Source organism: Capricornis sumatraensis, chromosome 1 (genome assembly GCF_032405125.1).
Source record: "Capricornis sumatraensis isolate serow.1 chromosome 1, serow.2, whole genome shotgun sequence".
Lineage (NCBI taxonomy): Eukaryota > Metazoa > Chordata > Mammalia > Artiodactyla > Bovidae > Capricornis > Capricornis sumatraensis.
Window position 1 is genome coordinate 142125729 of NC_091069.1, and position 27953 is coordinate 142153681.

At 34.3% G+C, this 27953-nt stretch overlaps 2 protein-coding genes across 3 annotated transcripts in view; one reads left to right on the forward strand and one right to left on the reverse strand.

The window, feature by feature from the left end:
• Positions 1 to 1882, forward strand: part of CHMP2B (charged multivesicular body protein 2B) — a 31999-nt gene extending 30117 nt beyond the window's left edge. The window contains exon 6 of the mRNA XM_068972994.1: positions 20 to 1882. Within this exon, the coding sequence (XP_068829095.1) occupies positions 20 to 130 (111 nt within the window). The 3' untranslated portion in view covers positions 131 to 1882. The remainder of the gene's footprint in view (positions 1 to 19) is intronic.
• A 4537-nt stretch (positions 1883 to 6419) lies between these two features.
• Positions 6420 to 21885, reverse strand: POU1F1 (POU class 1 homeobox 1). 2 transcript variants are annotated; one of them, XM_068976066.1, is made up of 6 exons: positions 21744 to 21885; positions 18234 to 18305; positions 11055 to 11279; positions 8433 to 8597; positions 7654 to 7714; positions 6420 to 6630 (listed from the first exon to the last, which is right to left on the reverse strand). In XM_068976066.1, the coding sequence occupies exons 1-6, from the start codon at positions 21883 to 21885 to the stop codon at positions 6420 to 6422; spliced, it is 876 nt and encodes a 291-aa protein (XP_068832167.1). The 2 variants fall into 2 exon arrangements, with proteins under 2 accessions (XP_068832167.1, XP_068832162.1); XM_068976061.1 differs by having other exon boundaries at positions 18234 to 18383.
• Between the last annotated feature and the right edge of the window lie 6068 nt (positions 21886 to 27953).

The following is a 27953-nucleotide window of genomic DNA, read 5'->3' on the forward strand; positions in this document are numbered from 1 at the left end:
TTTTCTCTCTTTAATGTAGATGGCCAAAGCTCCATCAGCTGCCCGAAGCTTACCATCTGCCTCTACTTCAAAGTCTACAATCTCCGATGAAGAGATTGAACGGCAACTCAAAGCTTTAGGAGTAGATTAATTAAAAAAGCCATTATATTTTGCCTATTATAATAATTATTTAGTATAAACCAGGCAGAGTGAAGATTCCTTTTACAAAGCACATTTATTTTGCAAAAATGAAGACCATGAGTAAACAGTTTTTCCTAACCCATGGCTATTTTGAATCTTTTGCCAAAGAATGACAATGATGCAAAAATGGGAACAGTTTGGATTTTAATTAGAACTCTTTGAGAGTGATGATGTGTAAAATGTTGACTTCTTTTCTGCATGGCATAGAGGAGTTATATTCATTCCTTAGTGTATTTACGTTCTGAATCTTTTTACACAGAATACAAATCTTGTTAAAGCCACGAGGCACCAACTTAAAGAGACTTGTAAGAATATTAAAAGTACCATTAATTTTGTGTCTGTTACTTGTCCTTTGTAAGTGATACGTGTTATGACCATAGGCGGTTCAGCTGTCAAATTATTTTTAAATCACCTAAAAGAAGAGTGCTATTTGAACATCTGTCTTAAACAAAAACTGTTATGAGCTTTTCTTTTCCTTTGGGAGAACATTCTACTTGGTAAGTTTATTACCTTTGAAAATGTGCTTGGCACCTGCCTTAAACAGTACAAACATATTGTGCACATCTTTAAATTATTTTAACTGACAGAAAAGAACTACATTTTAAACTCAAATTGAAGCCTCTTGCAAAAATTAGCCAGGCACTTTGTTTTAAAGCTTATAAAGTGAATTAAATATAATTAGCAAAAACAGACACTGAATTAATAACATTTTATATTAATAAAACAATATATTTTGGTCTTTCTTCCAGAACTGAGAAGATTTCTTCCATATGAATTATAATTGAATCTCTTTAGTTTTGAATTGTATTAATGTGTATATCAAACCCTCATTGGGGTTTGATGAAGCCATCGTTACACTACTAAGACAGTACTCAACCTAAATTTTAAAAATTAACATTTTTTTCTTGGTAAATAAACTACAGCTTTGTCAGAAATTGCTGCCTGAATGTGTATTAATGTATTAACTGCATTTTTTAAGGTAAAGTTGCTATGTTATTTAATGTATGTATAGAAAGTGAGAAGAAATGAAGACATGGCAGATTAGTTAGATAGAATTTAGAATTATGTTAGCTTTGAAAAATGATGTTGTCATATATGGATTTTAGTACATCCCACCCTTTAAAAACTCTTCTGGAGGAGATCAAATAACTGTAACCTGGTTAATTTGGGACAATGAATGTTTTGGACTAATATGGACAACATAAATACATTTTAGGACTAGTGGACATATGGCATAAGGATTGATGAGAAAAATGAAAACCTAAACTTTATAATCCATAAACCATTTTATAATGTTCAAAGATAAGATTTCATTATTGATGACATTAAATACAGGTACCCTGAGCATTGATGGGTCAAAACATTTTACTTGATTATGGAATGTTAACACAGGACTTGTCTTGATTCTTGGATGTACATAATAATGCCAACTAACTTTATTTACTTTCTTGTTTACATGTGGGGTTTTTTGTTGTTAAAATTATTTTGTTTTAAAAAAACCTCAATAAAGATTTATTGCTGTTATGTTTTTTTTTCCCCTTATCTCTTTTACTCTATTTTTGATTTCTGCTAAAGTTAAAAGTTTTATGCATATCTGGTAATTTTTCAAAAGAATGATTTTTATTACTTTCTTGGAAGGAAAAATTAGATAACAATGCTGTTTATATGTCTGTTTAAGAACTAGCAGTTGGTATAGAACTGATGCTTGTGAATGGAATAAATCTAATAATTGGTGGTTTCACATGAAATTTATCTGATAATTTCTTTCCTGGAACTTGCAGGGGATAACCATTTTAAAATCTTTAAACAGATAAGTCTTAGAGATTTTTAAAAACAATTTCAGTCAAACATGAATGCCACAGAAGACCTTGGGACCCAAAGGAAAGAATAGAGTCATTTTGATTTGGCTATATTTATAAAATGCTCTAGTTTTCATGAGCATTGTCCATAAATTTGTAAGTTATGCTGCCTCTTGTTCAGTCAATAAGTCATGTTTGACTCTGCGACCCCAGGGACTGCTGCACGCAGGCTTCCCTGTATTTCACTAACTCAGAGTTGGCTCAAACTCATGTCCATTGAGTCAGTAATGCTCTCTAACCATCTCATCCTCTGCCACCCTCTTCTCTTTCTGCCCTCTATCTTTCCCAGCATCAGCATCTTTTCCAGTGAGTCAGCTGTTCATATCAGGTGGCCAAAATATTGGAGCACCTTCAGCATCAGTCCTTCCAATGAATATCCAGGGTTGGTTTCCTTTAGGATTGACTGGTTTGATCTCCTTGCAGTCCAAGGGACTCTCAAGAGTCTTCTCCTGCACCACAGTTGGAAAGCATCAATTCTTCGGTGCTCAGCCTTCTTTACAGTCCACCTCACATCTGTACTTGACTACTGGAGAAACCATAGCTTTGACTATATGGACCTTTGTCAGCAAAAAACAAAACTTCCTTCTAGACCCTTAAAATTAGTAAACGAGGATTCTTACACACTGAGTTTAATGAAACAACTGATTTATATGTTTACTTGATTTTCCTCATTTCCTACTTTTGGCAAAAGGATTTCTTTAGCAACTGACCAGTTTGCTAATAGAAAGTGAGCGGAAGAGGATAGCAATTTCTCTTACTGAAGGATGCAGCCCAATGTCATATTCTATTACTGGATGTTAATGTCATGGATGGAGATCACTGAGTCTGAGAGAAGTAGAATTTGGCACAAAAATGTCAATACTCATCTTAGAAAACATAAAATGACCATCTGTCAGCTGATTGTGTTGCACAGACTACTCTTACGTTTGGAGAGGGAGTGTCTGGTTATGGCAGAGGTAGTGGAAATGAGTTCAAGAAATTAATACAACCTTGTAAATCGACTATACTTCAATAAAATAAATTTTAAAGCAATTGTGCCTATGTAGACCAGAGTGGAAAATGTGGTGACCTGTGAGCTTCATGTTACCTGCACATTGAGGTATATTATTTGTAATGAATGCCTTTAGGAGAAGCCCGCCCTCACCCCATGGACATTCCTTACTAGCCCAGTAGCCACACCCCTAGCTTGGTCCTGGTTGGCCCAATTTAAATCTGTACCCCTGTTTCAGACATTCCCATGTTTAAACTGTGTATGTGCAAATCTGAAAAAGAGACCTGTGATGACTTTCTCTTTTGATGCCATTACTCTACATGAATAGGGTTTTATAGTTACAGAAGAATAGATTAACTTTTCAATTTCTGAGTCCATAAATGTGTTTAAGACAATTCCTATTACTTAGTTCTTTCAAGAGTCAACTGGATTGAATTTCCCTTCAAGGAAGCCTGAGGATCCTGAAGTCTGATTTCAGGTACCCAGCTATAGGAACAGCATACACACTCCCCCTCCCCACAAGCCATCCTCCCAAGAACCTGAAAATATGCATGGGTGCACACACACACATCTCTGTCCCAAACACTGAAAATAATTCTTTTAACTATTTTTACCATTAGATATGGAAAGTGAAAGTGTTAGCCGTGCAGTTGTGTCTGACTCTCTGTAACCCCGTGGACCATAGCTTGCCAGGCTCCTCTGGCTATGGGATTTTCCAGACAAGAATACTGGGGTGAGTTGCTATTTCATTGTTCAGGGGATCTTCCCGACACAGGGATTGAAACTGGGTCTTCCGCTTTGCAGGCAGATTCTTTATTTTTACCATTAGAAATGGAAAGGTAAATTAAATGAATTTCTCAGCCACCTCTATAGGGTAAAACTGAGTGTACCAATAGGTATAAGTGACAAACAGAGCCTTTCATTTTAATGGAACTCTGAAATTCTTGAAGATTTCTCACAGAAGAGCTCATAAAAACAAGGAATGGAAAGGCTCTGTGGCTAATGTAAGCTTTGGATGTATTCCCAAATGTTAAACACATACACACCACAGTAAATCACATTTGTCACTTGTTTAATTGCAGTTTAGAATTCTAAATAACATTCACCATTTTCTATTTTTAAGGAAGCCAATATCTATTAAAATACTATCTAAATAGTTAGAAAATATAGTCTCAAAACTCATTTATAGAAATGAGTTAATAGCAAACACCAGTACATTTACAACTGGTAAATAACTAGTAATAAGGGACTAGTAGTAGTAGTATTACTAGTAATAAATAGTAAATAAGGGATTGCTATTTCAATATTAAATATTGCCTCGATGTTTTTTAGGGAGAAAAACTGGTTTCCAATGCTAACTGTATCTAAAGTTGGAAAGAATGACCTTTTAGAAGAATGTCTGATTATAATCTAAACATCTGTAATAATGACTGAGGCACATATCCGTGCTTGTTTTTGCTATATAGAATCAGATTGAACATTCCCAGAAGCTTCATATTTAAGTGCAAAGAGTCACTATTCTAGATTTATAATGCATTACATTTGCTTTTATTTGCAAGTTTCAACAGCACGCATGCATGTATTTTTAGGAATGTCGGTCTGTATGTACATTTTGCTCTGCTTTTTACAAACTAATGAATCACTTCCCCAACTAATGCATGTTTTAAGCAAATGAATTATCAAGAGAAAAGTTATAAATCCACACAGCTGAATAATTTGGAATTTACTCTTATGAAAAGTCTTTATATATACATAGTATACATAAATATGTGTATATATGTATGTATGTATCTGGATAGTATTTAACACCTCCTGGGTGCTAGATGTGTACTTAAGCATGGATTATCAGGCCACTGAAAACTGATTTTTTTTTGTTTGCTTTTAATAATATATCAATGTTTCCAGCTATCCAATTGATGTTGATTATGTGCACACATATATATATAATCTACATATATTATGATCTGCATAATCCTTAGTCTCTATTAATATTACAAAAAGCAAGAGACAGGACAGTATAGTTTATTTAGTAAGCATTCTAAATAAAGAAATTTAGTCTAACTGTTCCCATTTTTTGTTATATAAAATAAGTTGGGTAAACATTGCCAGCAGATTGACATTCAAAATGCAAAACAAAGTCGCTATTTGACAGTGGTAACGCATCACAGTTTGCTTCTACCTACAAGTTTTAAAGAAGTGCATTCTTTTTTTAAATTGAAGTATAGTTGATTTACAATATTATGTTAATTTCAGGTGTACAACAGTGATTCAATATTTCTATAGATTATATTCCATTTAAAGTTACTATATACTATTGGCTATATTCCATATGCTGTACAGTGGTGCACAGTCTTATTAAATACATGCTCCTTAAGGTGCAACTCCCTGAATTGAAAAGCTCAATACAGCAAATTTTTTCATTAGCAATAAATCATATTCTAACTAATTAAACCAAAAATGATCCTCTTTTCTGATGGGACCCCAGATGATTTTCTAGGATGTGAGATTTCAAAAATGAGCTATGGTATTAAATTTGACTCTCTTCAAGTTTGTAGCCACTGTTAAGAGTAAACTCCCTTGTTCATTTAACAAAGATTTCTTTCCACTCTGAGCAAAGGCTTTCCCAGGCACATCCCTAGACATCTTCCTTGTACTTTTATAGCTTATAGAAACAGTAGTGTGGGGCTCAAGAATCCATAAAGCATATTTTCCATAGCTAAACATCAAAAAGCTAATGTCTGGGAAGAATAAAAAGATCATAAATTAATATTTCTACAAATTTCTTTTGAAACACTTCTTTGGGCTCTGTGCCCTAATTATTACTTCAAAGGTTTCACTTCTGATTAAGATTCATTCCTAAATGCAATAATTAAATTCTAAGGCACCTCTGGTTCTTAAGTGCAAAACTTTTAGTTCAAACAAACTATTAAAATTGATGGCAAGCAGGGCATCAGGTAAGGAATTTTCTAATTGGATCTTCTCCACTGATATTCTTTATGTGACAGAACTGACTAAAATATTAAAAAGCAGATATACAGCCTTTGCAAAAAGAATCTTTAAACTAAAAGACCACATGTGCATACTTCTGTGTGTATGTGTGTGTGTGTGTGTGTGTGTGTTAGGGAGACATAGAGGGAAAGATATAGTGAGAGGGACAGAATCATTGTTTTAATCCTATTAGTTTTTGGCTTAAAATGTACAATGTGCCTTCTGAGAATAATTCATCAACATAATTTAAATTGTATTTGTTTTTAAAGTAGAAGACAAACACTTCTGCAAAAATTACGGATGTGACGTTTTGAAGCTAACCAAATAACTAATTTCTACTTTGGCTGGAGAAGAGAAAGGAATGAAAAGCAGACAAGCTCGCTCTTACACAATAGGAGAGCCTATCTGCATTCAAGATGCTCCTTAGAAATAGTAAATAAACTCTGATTCAGGCTTGTTTTCACCCGTTTTTCTCTCTGTCTTCGGTTACAAAACCAAACCCTCACCACTTCTTTCTCCAGGTTTAGTTCTTCAGCCATTCTCAGGATCTCCTGAGAGGAAGGCTTATTCTGTTCTCCAAAGTGTCTCTCCAGGGCGTCTTTAGCAGCAATACTGGGAGGTGGGGAGTTGGCAGAAAAGAAGAAGGGAGATGATCGAAATCAAGTTAGGTTAAATTTCCTAAACATTAGTATTAACATTAACGTAAAAAGGAAACCTAAAGACTCTGAAAACACCTTCCAAGCTCTTCAACAATAATAAATGTGAAGTTTTTTTTGAACATTTAGATGCTTGTCTCATGTAGGTTCCTTTTACCAGAGTCACAGGAAGAAATTAAGGAAGGCAACCCAGACATTGTTTACCCACTTTCTGCCACAAGAGGGCACTGACTTACTGAGAAGAAAATAATTCTGTATGCGTTTCTAAATGTCCCCCCAGAACTCAGGTTATTGAAGTGTTTAGTGTACAACTAACCAACCAAAACAAAACCTGTATTTTAGCAATTCCTCCATGAACCTCATGGAAACTACAAAAAGATAAATGAACAATCTGGCTTGAAATGCTAGAAGTCACTTTGAACTTTAAGCAACTAAAATACTAGTGACCAGTTTTGTTAATTTGTAATAACATAGATAACATATTGACTTCCCTGGTGGTTCAGATGGTAAAGCATCTGCCTACAATGTGGAAGATCCGAGTTCAATCCCTTCGTCGGGAAGATCTCCTGGAGAAGGAAATGGCAACCTACTCCAGTATTCTTGCCTGGAAAATCCCATGGACGGAGGAGCCTGTAGGCTACAGTCCATGGGGTCTTTCCTGAAGCAAGACTTACGTCTAAACCGACAGTAGAAACAGTCATTCTTTTTAGCTGTGATTGTACAGCTTCTGTTTTATCCAAAACCTGCAGAGCAAAACTGTTCTTGAATCAAACAATACATATTTTTTCCATCAAATTTTAAATTTCCAGCTGTTTCTCAGCAGTACTATATTGAATGTTGTGTTTTTTCACCTATCTTATTTTCTCAATTGGCTCTATTCATTTTCATGTTATATTGAACCTATATTATACTCAAATGCTCATTCCATTTTAAAATATCATTTTCTTCTCCACTAACTTTTAATATCTCAAAAGTATACCTGATAGTTGTTCTCCGTTTCCTTTTTCTTTCATTTGCACCAACTTTCTCATTGTATAAAGCTGTGTTGCAAAAACAGTGAATAATTACAAAAACAAAGCAGGTTTTTTTTTTTAACTATCAGATTTGGATTTAAAGTTTCTTTATAAAACAATACAAAATAGAATTATCATCATTTTAGATTAAAAGCCCTAGGTTAAAATGTTAACACAGAAAAAAAATACTAACTTTATAAATATTAACAGTTGTCTTTAAATCATACGCTATCTTTGTTGAAACAGTTGCTCTAAACGCTATCAAACCTTGCTCTTTAGCCAGCCTTGACATTAATATAAGTAAATAATTTTATCACATTAAATTGTTCATCTAGCAATTGCTTGTTATTCACTAGAAAGAATGGTGTGTGCGAATGGTCTGGCTACACTTATATTAGGTTATAAAAATGATTCATGAATAATTACTACAGTATATAGCACAGCAGGAAAAAACCTGGATACATTAAAAAGAATCATTTCACCACTTTACACCTTTGCCACATTGTGTAGAAACTTTCCCTATATATTTTATTCTCTGATTATTTACCTTCTCAATACCTTTATTTCTACACTTTCACTGGCCTTGCTTTTCTTTATAGTGTGATGAAACAAGATACTTATTTTTCATGTCAAAGAGAAAAATCAAACCAAACTTCAAACCTCTCGCTTTAGCACAAATTCAACCAAGGGAAACCATTGTTTTCAGGTTAAAATATCACTGTTTCCAGAAACACAGCTTTTGTACCTCCTACTTGCTCAGCTTCCTCCAGCCATTTGGATAATATTGCTTTTAGTTTGCATGCATTCTTGAAGCTGAGCTGCAGGTTTTCAAATCGGCAGATAGTTGTTTGACTGAATTCAGAGCCATGCACAGCTGCCAGAGCTTCCCCAACATTTGTCTGGGTGTATCCTGTGAAAGAACAACAAAGGCCATCAGCTTCAGTTTTGCAAGAAACACTGATTTTGGTCCACTATTGTGTAAATGTGTGTATGTATCTTTGTCAACTATTAAATATTGCTTTTAACAATATATTTGTTGGCAATTTAGAATAACAGTAATGTTACTCAGTGTAGAATTGCCTGGTATTTTAAAAAATTCCTTCTAGTTAATAAGTTAATACTTTAGAAGTCAAAAGAATTCAGATAGGAACATCTGCCATTCATATTTAGCCAAATTGGATAAATGTGTTATACACACTTTGCAAAAATATATAAGAAATGTTTCTAGACAATATAGCATAGGTGTAAAGTAGTGAAATGATTCTTTTTAATGTATCCAGTATTTTTTTTTGCCACTGTGCTATATACGGTAGTAATTATACATGAATCATTTTTATAACCTAATATAAATGTAGCCAGACCATTCTTTGCAACCCCATGGACTATACAGTACATGGAATTCTCCAGGCCAGAATACTGGAGTGGGTAGCTGTTCTCATCTCCAGGGGATCTTGCCAATCCAGGGACTGAACCCAGATCGCTTGCAGAGCAGGCAGATTCTTTACCAGCTGAGCCACTGGGAAGCTGAAGAATACTGGAATGGGTAGCCTATCCCCTCTCCAACGGATCTTCCTGACCCAGGAGTTGAACTGGGACCTCCTGCATTGCAGGTGGATTTTTTACCAGCTGTTCTATGAGGGAATCCTTAACACACACTTTAGAAGACATTTAAAATTTCTCTCTAATCATTATTATTAGGCATCTGTTGAAATATGCTCAAAATCTATAGATATTAAAATATAATATGTAAAATATATGGTGATATATCACAAATATTTTTATCTCAACTGTAAGAGTGAAAAATTCAACATGTTGAAGTTACCAAATAAAACTAAGAACTGTGTTTACTTTCCCTAAAAGCATGTTTATTATGAGACTTTGGTCACACAACATTTTATGTATATCACCAAGCATTTATTATATCATTTGGTAATGCTTCTATCTCCAGGCAAAAAGTTTTCATAGATTGTCTCAAACATTCTCAGAATATAAGTTGATAAATGTCATCAATGTAGAATTTGAAACACTCACAGTCATATAAAAAGTAAATTGAAAATAAATGTTATAAAGATGCCTACTGCTGTGTTTATGACAAATAGTAACTACATATTAATTCAGGGCCCAAGGCTATATACCTGTATGCATAAAATGATTACATATGATGCCCATCAATTGATATCATTAAAAGTTACCAATGGCTCAGTCCACAAATGCAGAAGTTTGTACTATGAGTTCAATCCATTAAAAATATATTTCATGCATTTAAATCAAGGTTAATTATTATGATTATTTATATTAAAAACACTTCACCCTAGAAAGCGAGCAAAGGCTATGAACAGATGGCTCACAGAAAAGGAATTACAAATGCCTGTCCAACACATGAAAGAACTTCTTTCACTCTTCACTCATAAGGGAAATTTAAAATGAAACTACTACTTTCATCTAACTGATTTGCAAAGGTCCAAAAGATTAATAGCATCTTTTCCCTTCAATAACTATTTTTTATTCTATATGCCAGTCACTGTTCCAAGTGCTGAGGACATGCCATTAAGGAGAAAGCTAAAGGAAATAAAAACAAAAAACTTCTGCCTTAACAGAATTCATATTCTGAAGAGTGGCAAAGGAGATACTCATGGTGGCAATAAGACTTGTTAGAACTTACATAGAGACCAATTTGACATCTATTGAAATTACAAATACACATATTCTTCAATCAAGCAATTTTGCTTTTAACAAAATTTCCCTACACATATATTTTTATAGGTGCAAAATGCTATTTATGAAGTTAATCCTTGCATCATTGTCTTCAGTAACATAAGATTGAAGACCATCTAAATTCCATCAATAGGAGACTGGTAATATATTCATAAAATGGAATTGAGAGATGCATTAAAAAGAAGAGTTCTCTAAAAAACTAATACTGAAAGCTCTCCAAAATAGTCAAATGAAAAACATCTATATGAAGAAATATATGAATTGGCTTATATGAATATGCATAGAATAGAAGGATACACAGAAACTAATAACATTGATAAACAGGAAGGATAAGCAGAGGGATACAATTCACACAGCTTTTTAGCCTTTGAATCACACAAAGGTATTAATTCAAATAAAACAAAGGTATTTCTGAACTTATGTTTGAAAAAGAGACCATTAATTTAGAAATCTATACATTTTGGCTGCTAAGAATTTAGAAGGAAGTGAAGGTTTCTGTAGGTTTTCATAATTCAAGTAACTTACATCCACAGTAGAGATGTAGAATGAGAATTGTCTTGGATTTCTGAGCAGCGTGTAAGACACGAAACAGTAATAGCGTAAGACTTTGCAGATGGGGTTGTGTGTCCCACAGCTGTTAACAAGCACCTACCTAGCTTAATTCTTCTCACTTTAAACTCATTGGCAAACTTTTCAAGTTCTCGAATTTCTGGAGAATCCATGTCTATTGGCTCTTCAATCAATTTGCTTTTCCGCCTGAGCTCCTGCTTGAAATCAGCGGCAGTGGGATCCTCTGAAAGGAGAGGCTGATGCATGGGAGGAAAACCATGACTCAGCGTGTGGTCAGGAAACTTATAAAGACAAGGGGTTAAGCTCCCTGTAACAACAAGAAAAGCACCATTTGTAATTATCCCTCATTTTGCTACATGGAAAATTTTGGCCCATCAGATTGTTCTGTGAAGGCCAGTCTCAGTTCTAAAAGGTTACCTGACATTCAGTTTTCTGAAGTAGAAGTCAGTGTAGCTTAGTATAAATGGGATCACTTTTTTCCACCTTCCTGGGAGCAGCGAAAACAAAGATAATGCAAAGCCAAAGGAAAGAAACAGGGACTTGCAAATAATTTAAATAGAAATAAGCAAATTTCAAAACAGTGTGAGTTTTCCATCAATGTTTTTCTCTTAAAAGACATCTAGGGACTTCCCTTGCGGTCCAGTGGTTAAGACTTCATCCTTCCAGTAGAGGGGGCCTGGGTTTGATTCCTGGTTATGCAATTCAGCCTGGCTCCCCAAAAACAAACAAACAAAAATCTATTCATCTGTTACTGTGAATCTGAGGTTCAACTCTACCAGAATGTATATTTTGATCTCTATTTTCTTAATTATAATCAAGGTGTATGTTAAGTGCTATGCTGGGAAATTTTTATAGCATTGAAAAATTGATATTACAGCATTAAGAAATCCAATGTTTTATCAGTAAATGCTTAATTAGGTAAAGGCAGGTAAAAAGAAAATTATGAGAACACAAAATACATTAATAAGGTTTAAATAGATTTAATGGTAACGATGGATGTTGACAAAAAGTAACTTTTAAAGATCTATTAGAAGGTCTGCAACAAGATTCTTGCAAAACATATACTATGATGGAATCATTTCTTGATTACTATTTAAGAAGAAAAAGTAAGTGTCAAGGAAGGGTGCAATTCTAGATATGATACATAATCCCTCATAAATGATGGAGCACTGAATCCATTGAGTTAGTTAAATGAGAAATCTCAAAAAACTACATGATTTAATTGTTTAATTGCTTCTAGATTTCATTCTTCACTTGGAAAGAGGAGACTGTCTCAGTCAGGGAATATGGGTGACAGGATGGTATAAGCTAAATTCCCACACATTTTATTTCTGTTTTCTTCAGCAGTATGTTACATTTTTATTCCTAAGAATTTCACTTTATATTAAATGACATGGGTATAACGAAGACATTTTGATATAAATAAAATATTCAATAATTAATCATTTTTCTTATGAGTATAAATTAAATTTAAATGACTATAGAATATAGGCAGTAATCATTCTTAGAAACGTACTAAAAAATACATCAGTTTTATGCTATTTATAATTTCTCTATAAATACAGTCAGAAATCAGACATGAGTAATAGTGTATTTTGCCAGAGTATATAAATCTTAAATTAATATATCAATATGTAATGAGCAAAGAAAAATTGCAAGCCAGTAAATTGTTGGCTCATATTATTTATATGAGAAAATATAATTTTGACGTGTACCCCTATCCAGTAGACTATTATTTTTCTGAAAAAAAAAAAAACATACAAGTGAGAAATTAAGCAAAATATCATGAAATAAGTTTAGCTGTTTCACAGCTATAAAAAATGTACAAAAAGAAACTATTTCTGTCTAAAGCAATTCATATTACTTTCAAAAATCAAAACTATCCAGTTTTTTTTTGTTGTTGTTGTTAATAATCCACTTTTTGCTTTAGTGGGTGGTACATTGAATAGACCAGATAAAATTTTAAAAAACAATTTTATCAATTTTTAATTTATTACAAAATTCAATTTTTAAAATGTTTGTTACATTTTAACAAAGCTTATTTTTGGCCTAATATTAGTTTTAGATTTCTACTAGTTAAGTAAAATACTAGTATATAAAAAAATTTATCACCTTTATGTTAACATTTACTTAATATTTATCTAAGGACTTTTGCTTTATTTTCAGAGGAAAAAAATGTGTATTTTTTTAATCCACAATTTAAAATCCATATAAAAACAAATAACTTTCCTTGGGTGCTAAGATGAATTCACTATACAATTGAAACTAGAAGTGAAGCCCAGTGAACACCGCAATAAGCTGCATCAATAATCAGTTCATTTTTCAGGTAATCTGTACTCAGGGAAATCAAATGACTCAAGGATTCGGCATCTTAAATATATTTGGCCACATTAAACAAATGCTTTGAAACAAAAGATGCGTTCAAACAAAAGATGCTTTCAAACGAAAGTAGTGTAAGTATTTACTAAAATATTGGAAGTGTGCCATCTCTATGGAAAGATTTAAAGCTAGTGTATACATTATAAATACTCTGGAGAAATGGACATTTAGAAAATAAATTTGAACATGAGTCCATAAAGAGTACACAAGAAATACCATGTTTAAAAGTTTGGCATCCAGAGGAGAAAGGAAAACACAATGTGTGCTGCTTTATTTTTCATTAACTGAAAGTATCCACAATTATCCACAGGGACACAGTTTTCCTGAAGCTAATGTTAAACAGAAATTTGGGACAGTCACAAGCACAGTCAGACAAACTGATTTCTATTATATGATTCTATATTTGGGGAAAAATGGGATTTGATTGGTATGGTATATGTGACAAGGTATTTTAAAAGGTTTTTCTAAAGCCTGGAATATTAAGAAGTCGGGGTTTGAGCACGGAGAGACAAGATGCAGAAAGTTGTGTGCCGCAGAAGTTTCATGAATATTTTCCAAAACACTGATAAACCAAACTTGTCTATAAGCCTAGAACAAGTGCACACCTAAATAGCTTGGAAGGGTTTGTACATTCTTTACAGTCCAAGATGGATTTCCACTCTGCAGATTAATCCGCCATAGCCTCTCTGAACGGCTCTGCACGGACTTCTGGACAGCAGAGGAGGGAGACGAACAGAGGTTAAGTCTTTGAAAGCAGATGATGGGAAGCTGAGGTCCAGCGCGCCTTACAGGCACCTGATTCAAGGTCCCATGATAGGGGACAGACTGCTTTTCTGCAGCACGTGGCTCAGCTAGATGCTAACTGACAACATCTCTGAGGTTGTGGGCTAGAAGCTTTAAAAGAGCAGACAGGGGAAGCAGAAGGACACAGTAAAATACCCCCACCTTGCTGTAGATATGCACAGCAAAGTTCATTTAAATATTTCCATTTATTTTCTTTTTTTACGTTCATGCATGACAATGTGAAACAAATCATAAATTTGAATTGTGATTTTTTTCTCGTTTGTGCATTGCTACATCCTATCCACATATAAACAGGTCTTCTGCCTAGTTCTGTAAATTAGGTTGATTTGGAGCACAGCCATGGCCATTTGATTACAGATTGCCTGTGGCGGCTTTTGAGTTGTGAAGTTGAGACAGATGCTACATAATTTAAGGAAAATACACAGTGTCCATGCTACTGCAGGCGCCTTTCATGATCCAGAGGCAAAAGATGGTCAGAATTACTTCTTCCCTTAGTGTCAACACATCCAGAATAAGTGAGGCAAAAATAAAACTAAATAAAACAAAAAAGAAAAAAGGAAATAGAAAAAAGACAAGAATGAAGAGATGGCCTCCAAAGTAGACTGTTTTCCTATGTAAATGTGAAACATATTTCTGGTACCTTTTGTCCTAGCCCAGGTGCAAAAGACACTTTTCAGCTATACTCATCCTTTATTCGTATTATCTACATCTCATTAAAAAAGAGCATTCATCTCCTTGAATAATTTTCCAATATCAGCTATTTTGCTTTCCTCTTAAGGTCAATTTTTAATCAAGGACTCTTACTGTACATCTTGGGTGGCCATTATGACACATAACCTTGCTGGGTTTAGCAATCATTACAATGTAGCTGATTGGCCCAGTTTACACAGGATAGTGGACAAGGTACACAGCTCATTAAGTTTGCTTTCCAACTTTCACCCAGCTTTACAAATGAGAACAGACACCACCTTGTATACCCAGAAATCAGAATTTTGAAAGGTTTTTGTTATTAGTTTTCTTTTGTGTTTATCTAGAAGAGAATTTTGAATAGTATTTGTAATTCCCTCTTTCCTATCATCCATCCTGTAGGCTGTTGAATTATTTAAGTACTTAGGAGAGAAGAGACAGAAGAAGAAATTTAACTACGAATGTATCTGAAGAGAAGATCAAGGAGAAAACCAGGCTGAGTTGGTAGAAAGCTGCCACAACTCAACTCCGATAGAGCTATGTATGGTACCCATCTCAACTTGGATGTGAAGAGACTAACACTTTGAGATGCTCATTTGAACGAGATTTATAATTAGTTCCTGGTGTGGCTAATTCATTTCACCCCACCAATCATTCTCTTTGATATCCCCACACTTGGACTATGAGGCACAGAGGATTCATCTGATGATTAGAATCCTTCCTACCAACCTTAGCTTAAAATATGAGCCGTAGCTCTTGCTTTCCAGTGGGTTATTGGTTTAATGAAATGCTCAGACTAAATATAAGCATCAGAGTATAGGGATAAAATAACCATATTCAAATAAAGCAATTTCACACCCTTTGAAATATGGCTCTTTCTGCAGCTTCTCTTTTATATGGAGTATGTGACAATGCATCTTCATTGTTGGTGATTAGATGCTTCTGTGGATTGTGTGGAAGTGGCTGATTTGATGAATGCCTGAGACTTCTCAGAAAATTCGAATGACATTACCAGGTTTCTCTTGTGTATTTTAAACCTTTTCTGAATTCCTGAATACTTCTGAATCCCTGTGTTTTATAACTCAATTTGTGTAGCTTCTCTGGGGATGACAGCGGAAAGGTTCAGATTCTCTGAGATTTAATCTGCTGTGATGCAAAGGCTAATACTGAATATATGTCAAAATAGTGACATTGTAACAAATTACAAAGCACATCACATTTTAATTATCTCCCTCTCAAAAATATTCAAATATAATCTCTATGTTTGCCATGGTGAATTTTTCTTTCAGCGACAAAATATATGTAACTTTGGGTTAAGACTACAGCAATACCTCCAAAGCTTAGGACATCAATTTTTTTTGTTATTATCATCAACCAAGGCTTTGAATCATTTTAAAAGGTTTTTCCAAAGACCTCTCCTTTTTAACTTTTAGTGAAGATGAGAGTTTGCTGAGGGCCTGCTGAGGAAACCTGGACCAGCACAACCTGAGTTGCCTGTGGACTCTCATTGTGAACCTGGGCTTGTTATCTGCAACCCTGGAAACCGGAGGGATGTCAGATTTCTCAGGCCAGCTGTGGAACTCAGCAGCTTCTACCTAGATCTGGTGTTCTACCTACATCTCACAGTGTTTGGTCTGATGGCTAACCTCCACTCATTGCTGCCCCTTGCAGGGTGCAGAGATGACTTAATTTGCACCTGGGTTCCTCGGAATTACTGTGAAGGAACAGCAAGGACTCTCTCCTCCAAGAAAGAGTAGCGCGTGTCTATGAGCTCGTCATTTCTTGTCTCTGTAATCCAAGTGTGGTGGAGGCCACAGAAAGCATTTGACCAGAGCGCTAGTGGCTAAATGCACATTATTCTACTATTTTTATAATGAAAGTAGTTCATCTTCAATGAGAGATCCTCTCATTAACCATGGAAACTGATTAACAGCTAAGTACACAAATCATAAATGATCCGTTTTCACAGAGGAAGAAAAATATGACTTTCCTTATTTTTTAATTATTGAAGAGAGACATTAGGATTTAAAGGTAACATTAAGAACATCAGTTTTCACTTCATCATAAAGGTGAGGATATGAGTTTGTTCAGAATGCTTTCTAACAGAATGTAGGGAAAGCTAATTTGTTCTGTAATATCTCATTTTAAAGTTTTAATGTTTTATTTAGTGTTAATCTGAGAAATTTTTAGAAATTAAAGGTTGGTGAAATAAATTATTTGTTCAATTTAATTTCAAATATATAGGCATAAATCTATGTTTGATTTTTTAAATTACCTATTTAGATAACAACTATCATAGAAGCATGCACACACACATTTATATTTTTCACATAGAACATTAGTAGTTTATTGTCACTGAAATTATTTCTTGCTGCAGAAATAAAAGATTAAGAGATTTCTGAATAATTTCTGTGCACAAAAAAATTACTGTACAGCCATAGTCTAAAATTAAGTCATAAATTTTGTGATGAGTGGATCTCTTAGGCCAGATTTTCTTTTCCTTAAGAAATTTGCTAACAATACCTTCATTTAAGTGTCAACAAACAAGATAGTTTATCTTGATCTAGTGATGCTTTCTTTATCCAGAGGGAAATAAGTATGTAACTTATACTATTTCAATCTTATCCAAGACTCAGAGCATCTCAGACAGGGCTGCCAAAGATTCAACTATTGCTAAAGCAGCTGCAAATCTCTCTTAGCCTTCAATGTCTTATTTATCTTTATAGACCAAATGGCCAAAAGAAATACTGTGATGAGGAAAATGCTCTATAAGTTAGTCTGTCTGCTTTGGTAGCCGCAAAAGATTATTAAACACTTTCCTGTTTTATTTTAAATTCAGGAACCGAAGGAACAGCCAAAATCTCAAGGGAAATGACTATTAAGTTCCGTACCTCATAATCATTAACCCTGTTGGTATGGAGGCGGGCAATGAAGTGGTCATTTAAAGATTTTGCTGACTTGCTTACTGTTGGCAACTGAGGAATTTTAAATCTGACCTTATTTTAGTTAATTTACTTTTAAATTTAAATAGTTACATAAAGCTACCTTATTATCACTGGAGGCAAGCCCACCAATGGCATAAAAAAGTGACAATTAGCAGTTTGGCAACAGAGAATTAGAATAAAAATCATACAAAGCAAACACAGGAGTTAAGAAGCATAGCAGTTCATTTCAGACTTGTGGAGAACAGCAGTGATCAGGTATAATCATTATGATCTCTGAAGGTGTCACAGATCAGGGACCATTATAGTAAGTGGTGGATTTAGCAGCAATTTCTAAGGTTAGGAGATCTGAATTTCATGATACACTCTGGTCAAGATTCCCTTTGACCCAGAAAATGCATCCAAGCGTCCCCAAACTCAATCTTACATGTAAAGACAATTTTTCTTACCTGCCATCACGCCATAGGTCGATGACTGGTTTCCATAATGACAGGAAGGAACAGAATAATGAAGTCCTGTTGCTGTGTTTCCCAATGTTGTCACCACAAAACATGTGCACAAACATTTAGGAGTTTGGATCAAAGACAAAATAGACGGGACTGGTAAGAAAATGTATGAGGATTCAAGACACATTCGTTTCATTTCAAAAGTACACATTTATGCTATTCTTAAAGTTATATGCCAATAATTTGTTCTCATTTGGGGGCAGTTCTCTGATGAGTATGCTAAAACTAGGGGTTGAAAATTTTCCCAAGTAATGAGTTCATGAATCATCACAGTGGACTAAAGCCTTCATTAATTATATCCAGTGCTCTGAGTTGCGTAACTGACCAGTTTTAACCCTGGTGGGCTACAGTCCATGAGGTTGCCAAGTGTCGGACATGACTGAGTGAGCACACGCACACAACCAGAAGCTGCAGAATTTTTGCAGGTTTCACCCAATGTAGACATTGCAAAGAACTGACCAGAGGATTGTCTCTTAAAATTCTCATATAACATGGTACTATAAAATTGTCTCTTTCTGGAGCAATGAATGCAGAAATCAACTCTTCATCTGTGTTTACTTTTACTTCTGCTTATTCACCTAACAAATTTCTTCCATCAAAGAGGAAGTGGCAGAGCCACTAGCCTTTTATTGGGTATGATCATAAAACTCCATTAAATTCAGAGGCTTACAAAAACTCTGTGACAATGTACAATGTATTTAGCCTGGTATTGAAACCATGAACTTGTAGATTTTCTGCATGCACACAATTAATTGAATAATTCTAATGATGAAGCTGGTCAAACTAGAGGTTTATAAAGGTTGAATCCAGCATATAATTTAACTTCATGTATAAATAGCTACAAGTATCACTGAATTGAGGTGTAGTTTGAAATTAAATTTGAATTATTTAACTTTTATCAAGCTTTCAACTTGAATCACAATGAACTACTAACAATAAAACCACTAATCAATGTTGTCTTATGTATCTTATTTTTTATTTTTCCCCATTATATCCTGAATAGAGTGGTGGATTTTCAAAATATAATTGTATCTTCTTGAATAATATGATATTAGAAGATATTTATAGTCCTTTTTGAAAATATGTACTCTATCAATTAAAGACATAAAGTAAAACATTTTCTCTAACTATAACTCATTTTTAATATTTTAAAGTATCTGTATAAATTTTCATTTTACAACTGACACATAGAACTGAAGTCATTTTGTGTTATGATTTCTACACATTCCAAAACTAAACAAACATGAAACGCATTGAATATCCAACTGCTTCTCTCATTATGCTGCTGCTGCTGCTAAGTCGCTTCAGTCGTGTCCGACTCTGTGCGACCCCATAGACGGCAGCCCACCAGGCTCCCCCGTCCCTGGGATTCTCCAGGCAAAAACACGGGAGTGGGTTGCCATTTCCCCCTCATTATAATCATTTCTAATTCTTTACCTAGACAATTAGATCTATATGATTACAATTTGATGGAGAAATTATAAAATCAATGCTATTGCTATTTAAAACAATAACAATAGCCATTTAGGACATTTTTACTAATTATGATTTTTTTTTACTTCCAAGGTTTAAATTCCTTTTGTTTTGCTGATTTGGGGAAGTCGTATAAATGAGAAACTAATTTACTAGATACATTATTTATTTAATTTTATTTATTTTAAAGTAAATAGGGTTTTGAGCTTAAACCTGCTTAATTTTAACCTCAATTCCAATTTTTATTCTAGCCAAATACTATCCACATACAGTATATTATGCAAACAATGCGTTATCCGTCTCATTCTCAATCTATTTAAATGTCCATTATTTAAAATACACAATTAGCTATGTGATAATTGTATGGGAAGACTCCAGGAGATAGGGAAGGACAGGGAGGTCTGGCATGCTACAGTCCATGGGGTTGTAAAGAGTTGGACATGACTTAATGACTGAACAATACAACAATATGTGATAATTGTTTAAATTTACTTATACCACACCTCTTTGTAAAAATACTTTGTTACAATTTTTTAAAACCATGTTTGAGGATATTTGCATCAATATATGTTTAATTAAATTCTGAGACTCTTCAGTAGATAAAAAACATCTCTATATTAGGAATTTTCCCAAAATCTAGATATATGATCTTCAGATACTTGAAAATTCTGTTGAAGATTAATACCAAACTTACATATAACTTTCAAAGCTGCTTAATTTTAACAAAATCTAAGGCTAAAATATTTTAAATTGGCATATAAATGTATCAACTCAAATTGATTTTTAAATTTATAAAATTTAGTTCATATTTAGATTGCTTTACAAGTGAAAAGTGTTATTTAACAGACATTTACCCAAGACATTGTTTATTAATCAAAACCCTTTGTTACTGAGTAAAAAGTGGACACATTAACAAAACATACTTATTTGCTTGGTTGTGTTTGAGACAATATATTTGAATTAATTTTAAGTTTCATCTACGAAAGTTATATAAGAAAATATAAAAGCTTGGTTAATGGTTGAAATCTCTTCAGAACTAAATTTTGAAAAAATTCAAATCAGTTCATGGGTTCTAAATATTATATTGCCTCTAGCTTAGATGAGAGGGGAGTTTGGGTATAAATAGATATAGTATATGTCTGGCTAAATTCCTCTGCTATCCATCTGAAAATATCAAAACATGACTAACCGGCTGTACTCCAATATAAAATAAAAAGTTTTAAAAATAAACAAATAAATATTATACTGCCTCTAGACTTGATTTCTGAGTTTTTAGCTATTCTAAAGAAGTTAAGTGTATTTAAAGTGAAAGTGTGAGTCATTCAATTGTGTCCGACTCTGCGACCCCATGGACTGTAACCTGCCAGGCTCCTCTGTACTTGGACTTCTCCAGGCAAGAATAGTGGAGTGGGTTGCCATTCTCTTCTCCATGGGATCTTCCTGACCCAGGGATCAGACCTGGGTCTCCTGCATTGTAGGCAGATTCTTTACCATCTGAGTCAAGTGTATTTAAACATCTAATTATTTCATTCTTTGAAACCCACTGTTGTTGGTATTAGGAATCATTCAGTTGTGTTTACTATGAGGTGTACAGCATTTTTTAGACATGGTAATAAATGTAATCTAAAAACCAAATAAATCTCTAAGATGAAAAAAAATCACCTTTTAAATTATTTTACATTATTTCTTTAGTTTTACTCTTTATCCATACATGTTTGCATAGAAATAGTTTTCAGACTCACTGTTTACTTATATAGAAGACAGATTTTTATAATAAAATCAACAATACTTGAAATTACTACACTTGCTAATATTTTTTGAATATTTTCTTAGGCATTTTGGCTTCTTTAATATCCTGAATATTGAACTTAATACACATTAAATTTTTTTAAAAAATGAGATTCTAAACTAACAAGATTCAAAGCACCCATCCTGACATCTTAAGGCGCAGCCACATGTAGACCGTTATAAAGTTAGTACCTGTGGACATCACGTTGGTGGCGTGGTTGGAGACTGGTAGGCACTCCGCAGCACTGGGATGCATTATCAGAGGCAGAGTTGCAGAAGACTCAGAATTCAGAGGTATAAAGCTATCAGTCGAAGTAAAAGGTTGGCAACTCATTCCCACAAAAGAATAGAAAACGGAGAAGAGGTGCCACTCCTCAAGTCAGTTTTATTATATTACCATCTCAAAGGGCCGTTTCAAATCTCACTACCTGCATATATACATCAGGGAGGCTCTGAAGCACCAAGAGAGTGCACGCTGGTATTTATAACTGCAGGGAAATCCCTTTATACATGTTAATCATCTTTTCCCAGGGGTATTGCTTTATCAATCTGGACAGTCTTCCTTCTTACCCAAACACAATCCATGCCCAAGAGGGGAAGCTGGTTCTTGGGTAGGGAATGAAGGCAAAGGAGAAATCTGAAACTTAATTTGACGACTTTAGTGATTCAGACCTTTTAGAAAGGAATCAAGAACTTAAAAATAAAAAAGTGTCCCTCAAAGAAATAATGCTGCAATGAATTGAAAGATACCGGGTGCCTCTTTGCTACGAACACAATGACGAATGTATATGTATGAGATTTGTTTTTCCCTTTTTTCTGATGACTTCATTAAATCTGAAAAATAATATAAAAGTACAGGACACAATTTTAAGAAGCAGAGTCTTTAAAAAGAAGCATAGAAGACTAAATGTGAGAATGACTATATTACTGACTACTGATTCATACACAGTGCAATCCTGAAAAACTGTAAGAACAATTGAACTTTTCCTATATCATAAATAGGAAATGATAAAATATTAAAGTTGGAGTCATTTGTAGACAAGATGAACATGAGCGACAGTATCTCTCTCTTGATTTCAATTTGCTCAACCAGATGTACTCACTTAGTGAACTCTTACTAGATGGCAACACTGTTCTAGTCACTTTCCACAGTTATGTCAGCAAATTTCACAGCATCTTTGTGAGATCTGTACCATTCTAACTGAGCTTAATTCTGCCAGAGCCTCTGATCTTAGCCATTCTGCTCCAGAACCTTCAATGGGCACAAACTTTCCACACAAAGTATATTGACATTATAAGACTATGAAAAAAAATACTATAAATAATTGTTTTGATGATAATTATCTGTATGACAATTTCACAATGATCATGGTTTCTACATATAAATAAATGACTGCAATACTATCTTTAGAATGTATACTAGGGACGATATAGGGATGAGATGTAACCTGACAAACATAGATATTATTGACATAAGTAGGAACTTATGCTCCATTCAATTCTTTTGAAATTTTATATCACAGAATGTTTAACTTGGAATTGGTTGCTTCATGCTAAATTTAATATTAACGTTGATGAGAATACGCTTTCAAAAATTGAAATTTGAATGCTTTATCATTAACCAATTATTTTGTAGAAAAAAGGTCATTAGATATTGTGTGAAAAATATTTGTTCTAAAATGGCATATTTTTCATTCTGAATTCTCTTTTAAGTTCCATTAGTCTTCACTAATGAGAGAAGAAGGTTACAAGTAATCAAGTATTTATTTTACTCTTGCAGAATTCTTGTAATTTTTAGACTTCACATATACAAAAATGTATTTGAAATACATTTTAATTTTTAAAAATTTAAGAAAATTTTTATAAAGAGAATTTGCTAAGAAAATTTAGTTTAAAAATTAAACTAAATGGTATTTAGAAAGAATAGCACTTTAAAATTTCTCCTAACAATTTTTCTATAGTTTAGGTCATTGGAATATATCAGTAAATTATAGCAACCCAACAATAAAGACGAGCACTGTAAAGCTTGCCTGAAACAGCAATGAAGGACTTCACCAGTATTTGCCATGCTACCTAATATTCTAAAATTGCAATTTCACACATCATTTCTTTAGTAATGATTTCTTACTTTTTGACTATTTGTGCTATGAAGTGGAAACCACACTGTTAGAGTTAAAATAGTGTAGAGTTAAAATAGTGTATAGCCAGGAAATAGATGTTCCCATTATAATCTTTACTTAGCACTGTAAATTATTAATTTATCAGATTTTTGAATCATCTTTTGTAAACAGTTTTCCTTTTGCTGATTATTGAACTACATAAATCTATCACAATTTAGCCAGCTGTCTACATCTTTATTTCTTTATTGTTTGTATTGCTTTTTGCTTTTCACTTCTATATGTGTGTGTCAAGTTGCTTCAGTTATATCCAACTCTTTGTGATCCTATGGACTGTAGCCCACCAGGCTCCTCTGTCCATGGGATTTCTCAGGCAAGAATACTGGAGTGGGCTGCCGTGCCCTCCTCCAAGGGATATTCCCAACCCAGGGATCAAACCTACATCTCTTAAGTCTCCTGCATTGGCAGGCAGGTTCTTTACCACTAGCGCCACTTATATACATGCTGCTAAGTCACTTCAGTCGTGTCCGACTCTGTATGACCCCATAGACAGCAGCCCACCAGGCTCCCCCATCCCTGGGATTCTCCAGGCAAGAGTACTGGAGTGGGGTGCCACTGCCTTCTCTGACATATATATATATATATATATATATATATATACACACACACACACACACACACACACACACACACACACAACAATGCAATTAACTCTTTGTCCAAAATATGTTTTTTTACGCAATGCATTTTTATAACTTATCTGTAGACTTGTTTTGAATATCCATCATTCAGGATGGGTTCTTAGAAATGGAATTATGGGTTTCCCCTATGATATTTTTAAAGTTCTTGAAAACAGTCTCAAATTGCTATAAAAACAAAAGATTTTTAAAAGGACACTTTTAGGTTCACAGCAAAGTGGAGCAGAAAGTACTAAAGGTTCTTGTATGCACTCTGCCTCCACATACGCACAGTCCTCCTCAATATCAATATCTTGCACCAGAGTGATATATTTGTTACAACTGATGAACTGATTTGTTGTAACTGATTTGTTACAACTGATAATGATACATCATTATCACCCAAAGTCCACAGCTTATATGAAGTTCACTCCTGTGTCTTCTACTAGCTTGAACAAATGTTTAATGACCTGTATCAACTATTGTAGAATCATACAGAATAGTTTCACTGCTCTAAAAATGCTCCCTTTGCTTGGCCTATGATTCTTCCCTTCTTCCTAACCCCTGGCCCCACTGATCTCCATAGTTCTGTCTTTTCAGAATGACAGGTGTTTGGATTCATACAGTATGTAGAGTTTTCACATTGGCTTCTTTCACTTGGTAATATGCATTTGTGTTTCCCCTAGATCTTTTTAGGGTTTGTAGATCCTTTCTCTTTAGCTCTGAATAATATTCCATTGTGTGGATGTACCGCAGTTTATCTGTTAACCTGCTGAAGGACATCTCGTTACTTCCAAGTTTGGATGATTATGAATGTGTATGCTCAGTTGCTTCAGCTGTGTCCGGCTCTTTGCTACCCTATGGGCTATAGCCCACCAGGGTCCTCTGTCCATGGCATTCTCCAGGCAAGAATACTGGAGTGGATTGCCATGACCCTCCTCTAGGGAATCTTCCTGACCCAGAGATTGAACCTGCATCCCCTGTGTTTCTTTCACTGCAGGCGTGTTCTTTACCAGCTGAGCCACATGGGAAGCCTGATGAATATGGCTACTATAAATACCGGGCTTCCCTTGTGGCTCAGCAGATAAAGAATCTGCCTACAATGCAGGAGACCTGGGTTCGATCCTTGTGTTGGGAAGATCCTTTGGAAAAGGGAAAGGCTACCCACTCCAGTATTCTGGCCTGGAGAATTCCATGGGCTCTATAGTACATGGTGTCGCAAAGAGTCGGACATGACTGAGAGACTTTCACTTTCACTGTAAACACCTGTGTGCAAGATTTTGTGTGGACATTAAGTTTTCAACTCTTTAGTGTACATACCAAGGAGCAAGATCGCTGGATTGTATGGTAAGAATATGTGTAATTTTGTAAGAAACTGACAAACTGTTTTCCAAAATGGCTGTACCACTTTTTATTTCCACCAGCAATGATGAGAGTTCTTGTTGCTCTACATCCTCACCAGCATTCAGTGTTGCCAGTATTTTGGATTTTGACCGTTCTTATAGATATGCAGTAGTATTTCACTGTTTTCTTAATTTACCATTCCTTTCGTTGAATTTTAAGGGTTCATTATGTATTTTGGATAACAATCCATTATCAGGTATGTCTTTTCTCAGCCTGTGGCTTGTCTTTCAAGCTGCTTTTCAAACAATTTGTTCTATTATGATTTGGTTTCTTTCAAATATCAGGATCAAATTGAACAAAAAATAGTCATCTGTTATTAAGTAACACAGAGGTTTCTTAGAACTCACAGAGGCCGGGCCACAGGGAGAGACTGAAGAGGAAATGAAAGTCATCTGCAACGTCTCTCTGACGCTCCTCTTTGCTTTACTCTGTGTCTCTCACTTTCTCACTCTTTAAACCACAGCCTGTGTGTGGCCACCACACAGATCTCCAGATCATACCTTAAACTTTTAACCAAAAGATTACTCTTCTATTTCTCAATCTACATTTATGAGAGAAACAGTCTGACTGGCCATGGCTTTTGTGGTGTTCCGAAAGAACAACATGGTTCCCTCTGTTCACACTTGTGAGTGGATTGGTTTGCCCTGAACACTTTCAGGCATTTGTAGACAATGAGGGACAGAAGGATTGTTAACTGGGAAGACATCCTCATAATGTGACTGATCCTGTTCCACAACTTCAAAATAGAGTTAGTAAAATAAAACTTACACTTTTGCTGCATTCTCAGGGGCATTAATAAACTAAAGTTTAATCACTTAGCTCTATTTGTCTCTTAAGACAATAACATTTTATTAATTTAATTCATATTTTATTGCTAATATGCTGTTTTTGCATATTTACATTAGCTATACGTATTTATTGTTTTGTTAATGAAATGTTATATTTGCCTTTTTACTTAATATTTATTTTATTATAAATTAGTGATTTTAATATATATTAAGAATAATAATTTTCATTGTTTCCATCGTTTTATGGTTAAATTTTTTTAATTTTTCTGTCCTTTACATTTGTTTTAGACATTGGCATAAATAATGTTTTGCACATGAACTAAATAATGTTGACCATTTCCTTTGTGCATTTCTTATTGATTTTAAGTTTTAAAATTCATTTTTTGTCTAGAGGTTTTGTTTTTGTTCTTGTCATTGTTTTTATTATTTTGAAGGCTTAAAAAATTCCTCTAACATTTTAAGCTGGCACATGCATTATGTTTCTAGAGTTGATTGATTTAAAATCTTTTTCTTCCACTTTTACTGAGATACAATTGATATATAGCACTGTATAAGTTTAAGGTGTACAACATTATGATTTGACTTAAATATCAATTCATAATGAAATGTTTACCACAATAGGTTTACTGAACATCCATCATCCCTTATAGATATAATATTAAAGAAATAGAAAGAATTTCCCTTGTGATGAGAACTCTTTAGATTTACATTTTTAACAACTTTCATATATAACAAATAGTAGCGTGAATTCTTTATCATGTTGTACATTATGCTCCTACTATTTATTTATTTTATAACTGGAAGTTTGTACATTTTAACTGTGTTGTGCTGTGCTCAGTCACTCAGTGATGTCTCTTTGCAACCTCTTGGACTATAGCTCACAAGGCTTTTCTATCCATGGGGATTCTCCAGGCAAGAATAATAGAGGGGGCTGCCATTCCCTCTTCTAGGGGATCTTCCCAACCCAGGGATCGAAGCCAGGTCTCCAGCATTGCAAACAGATTCTTTACTGTCTGAGCCACCAGGGAAGCCCTACCTTCAACCAGTTTCTCTTTCCCCTAACCCCCACCTCTAGTATCCTCAAGTCATATCTCTTTTACTATGTTTTGTTAGTTTTTGAAGGACAGTTGACCTATAACACTATGTTAGTTCCTGGTATACAACATAGTGATTTAATATTTCTATGCATTTCAAAATGATCACATTGATAAATCTGTTTGCCATCTGTTACCATACAAAATACTACATACTATTGACCATATTTCCCATACTATATATTTCATACCCATGACTTACTTTGTAACTGAACTTTGTACCTCCTAATCTCCCTCACCTATTTCTCTCCTCTCTCCACTCGCCTTCCCTCTGGTACCCACTTGTTCGTTCTCTGTATTATGACTCTGTTTCTGCTTCAGT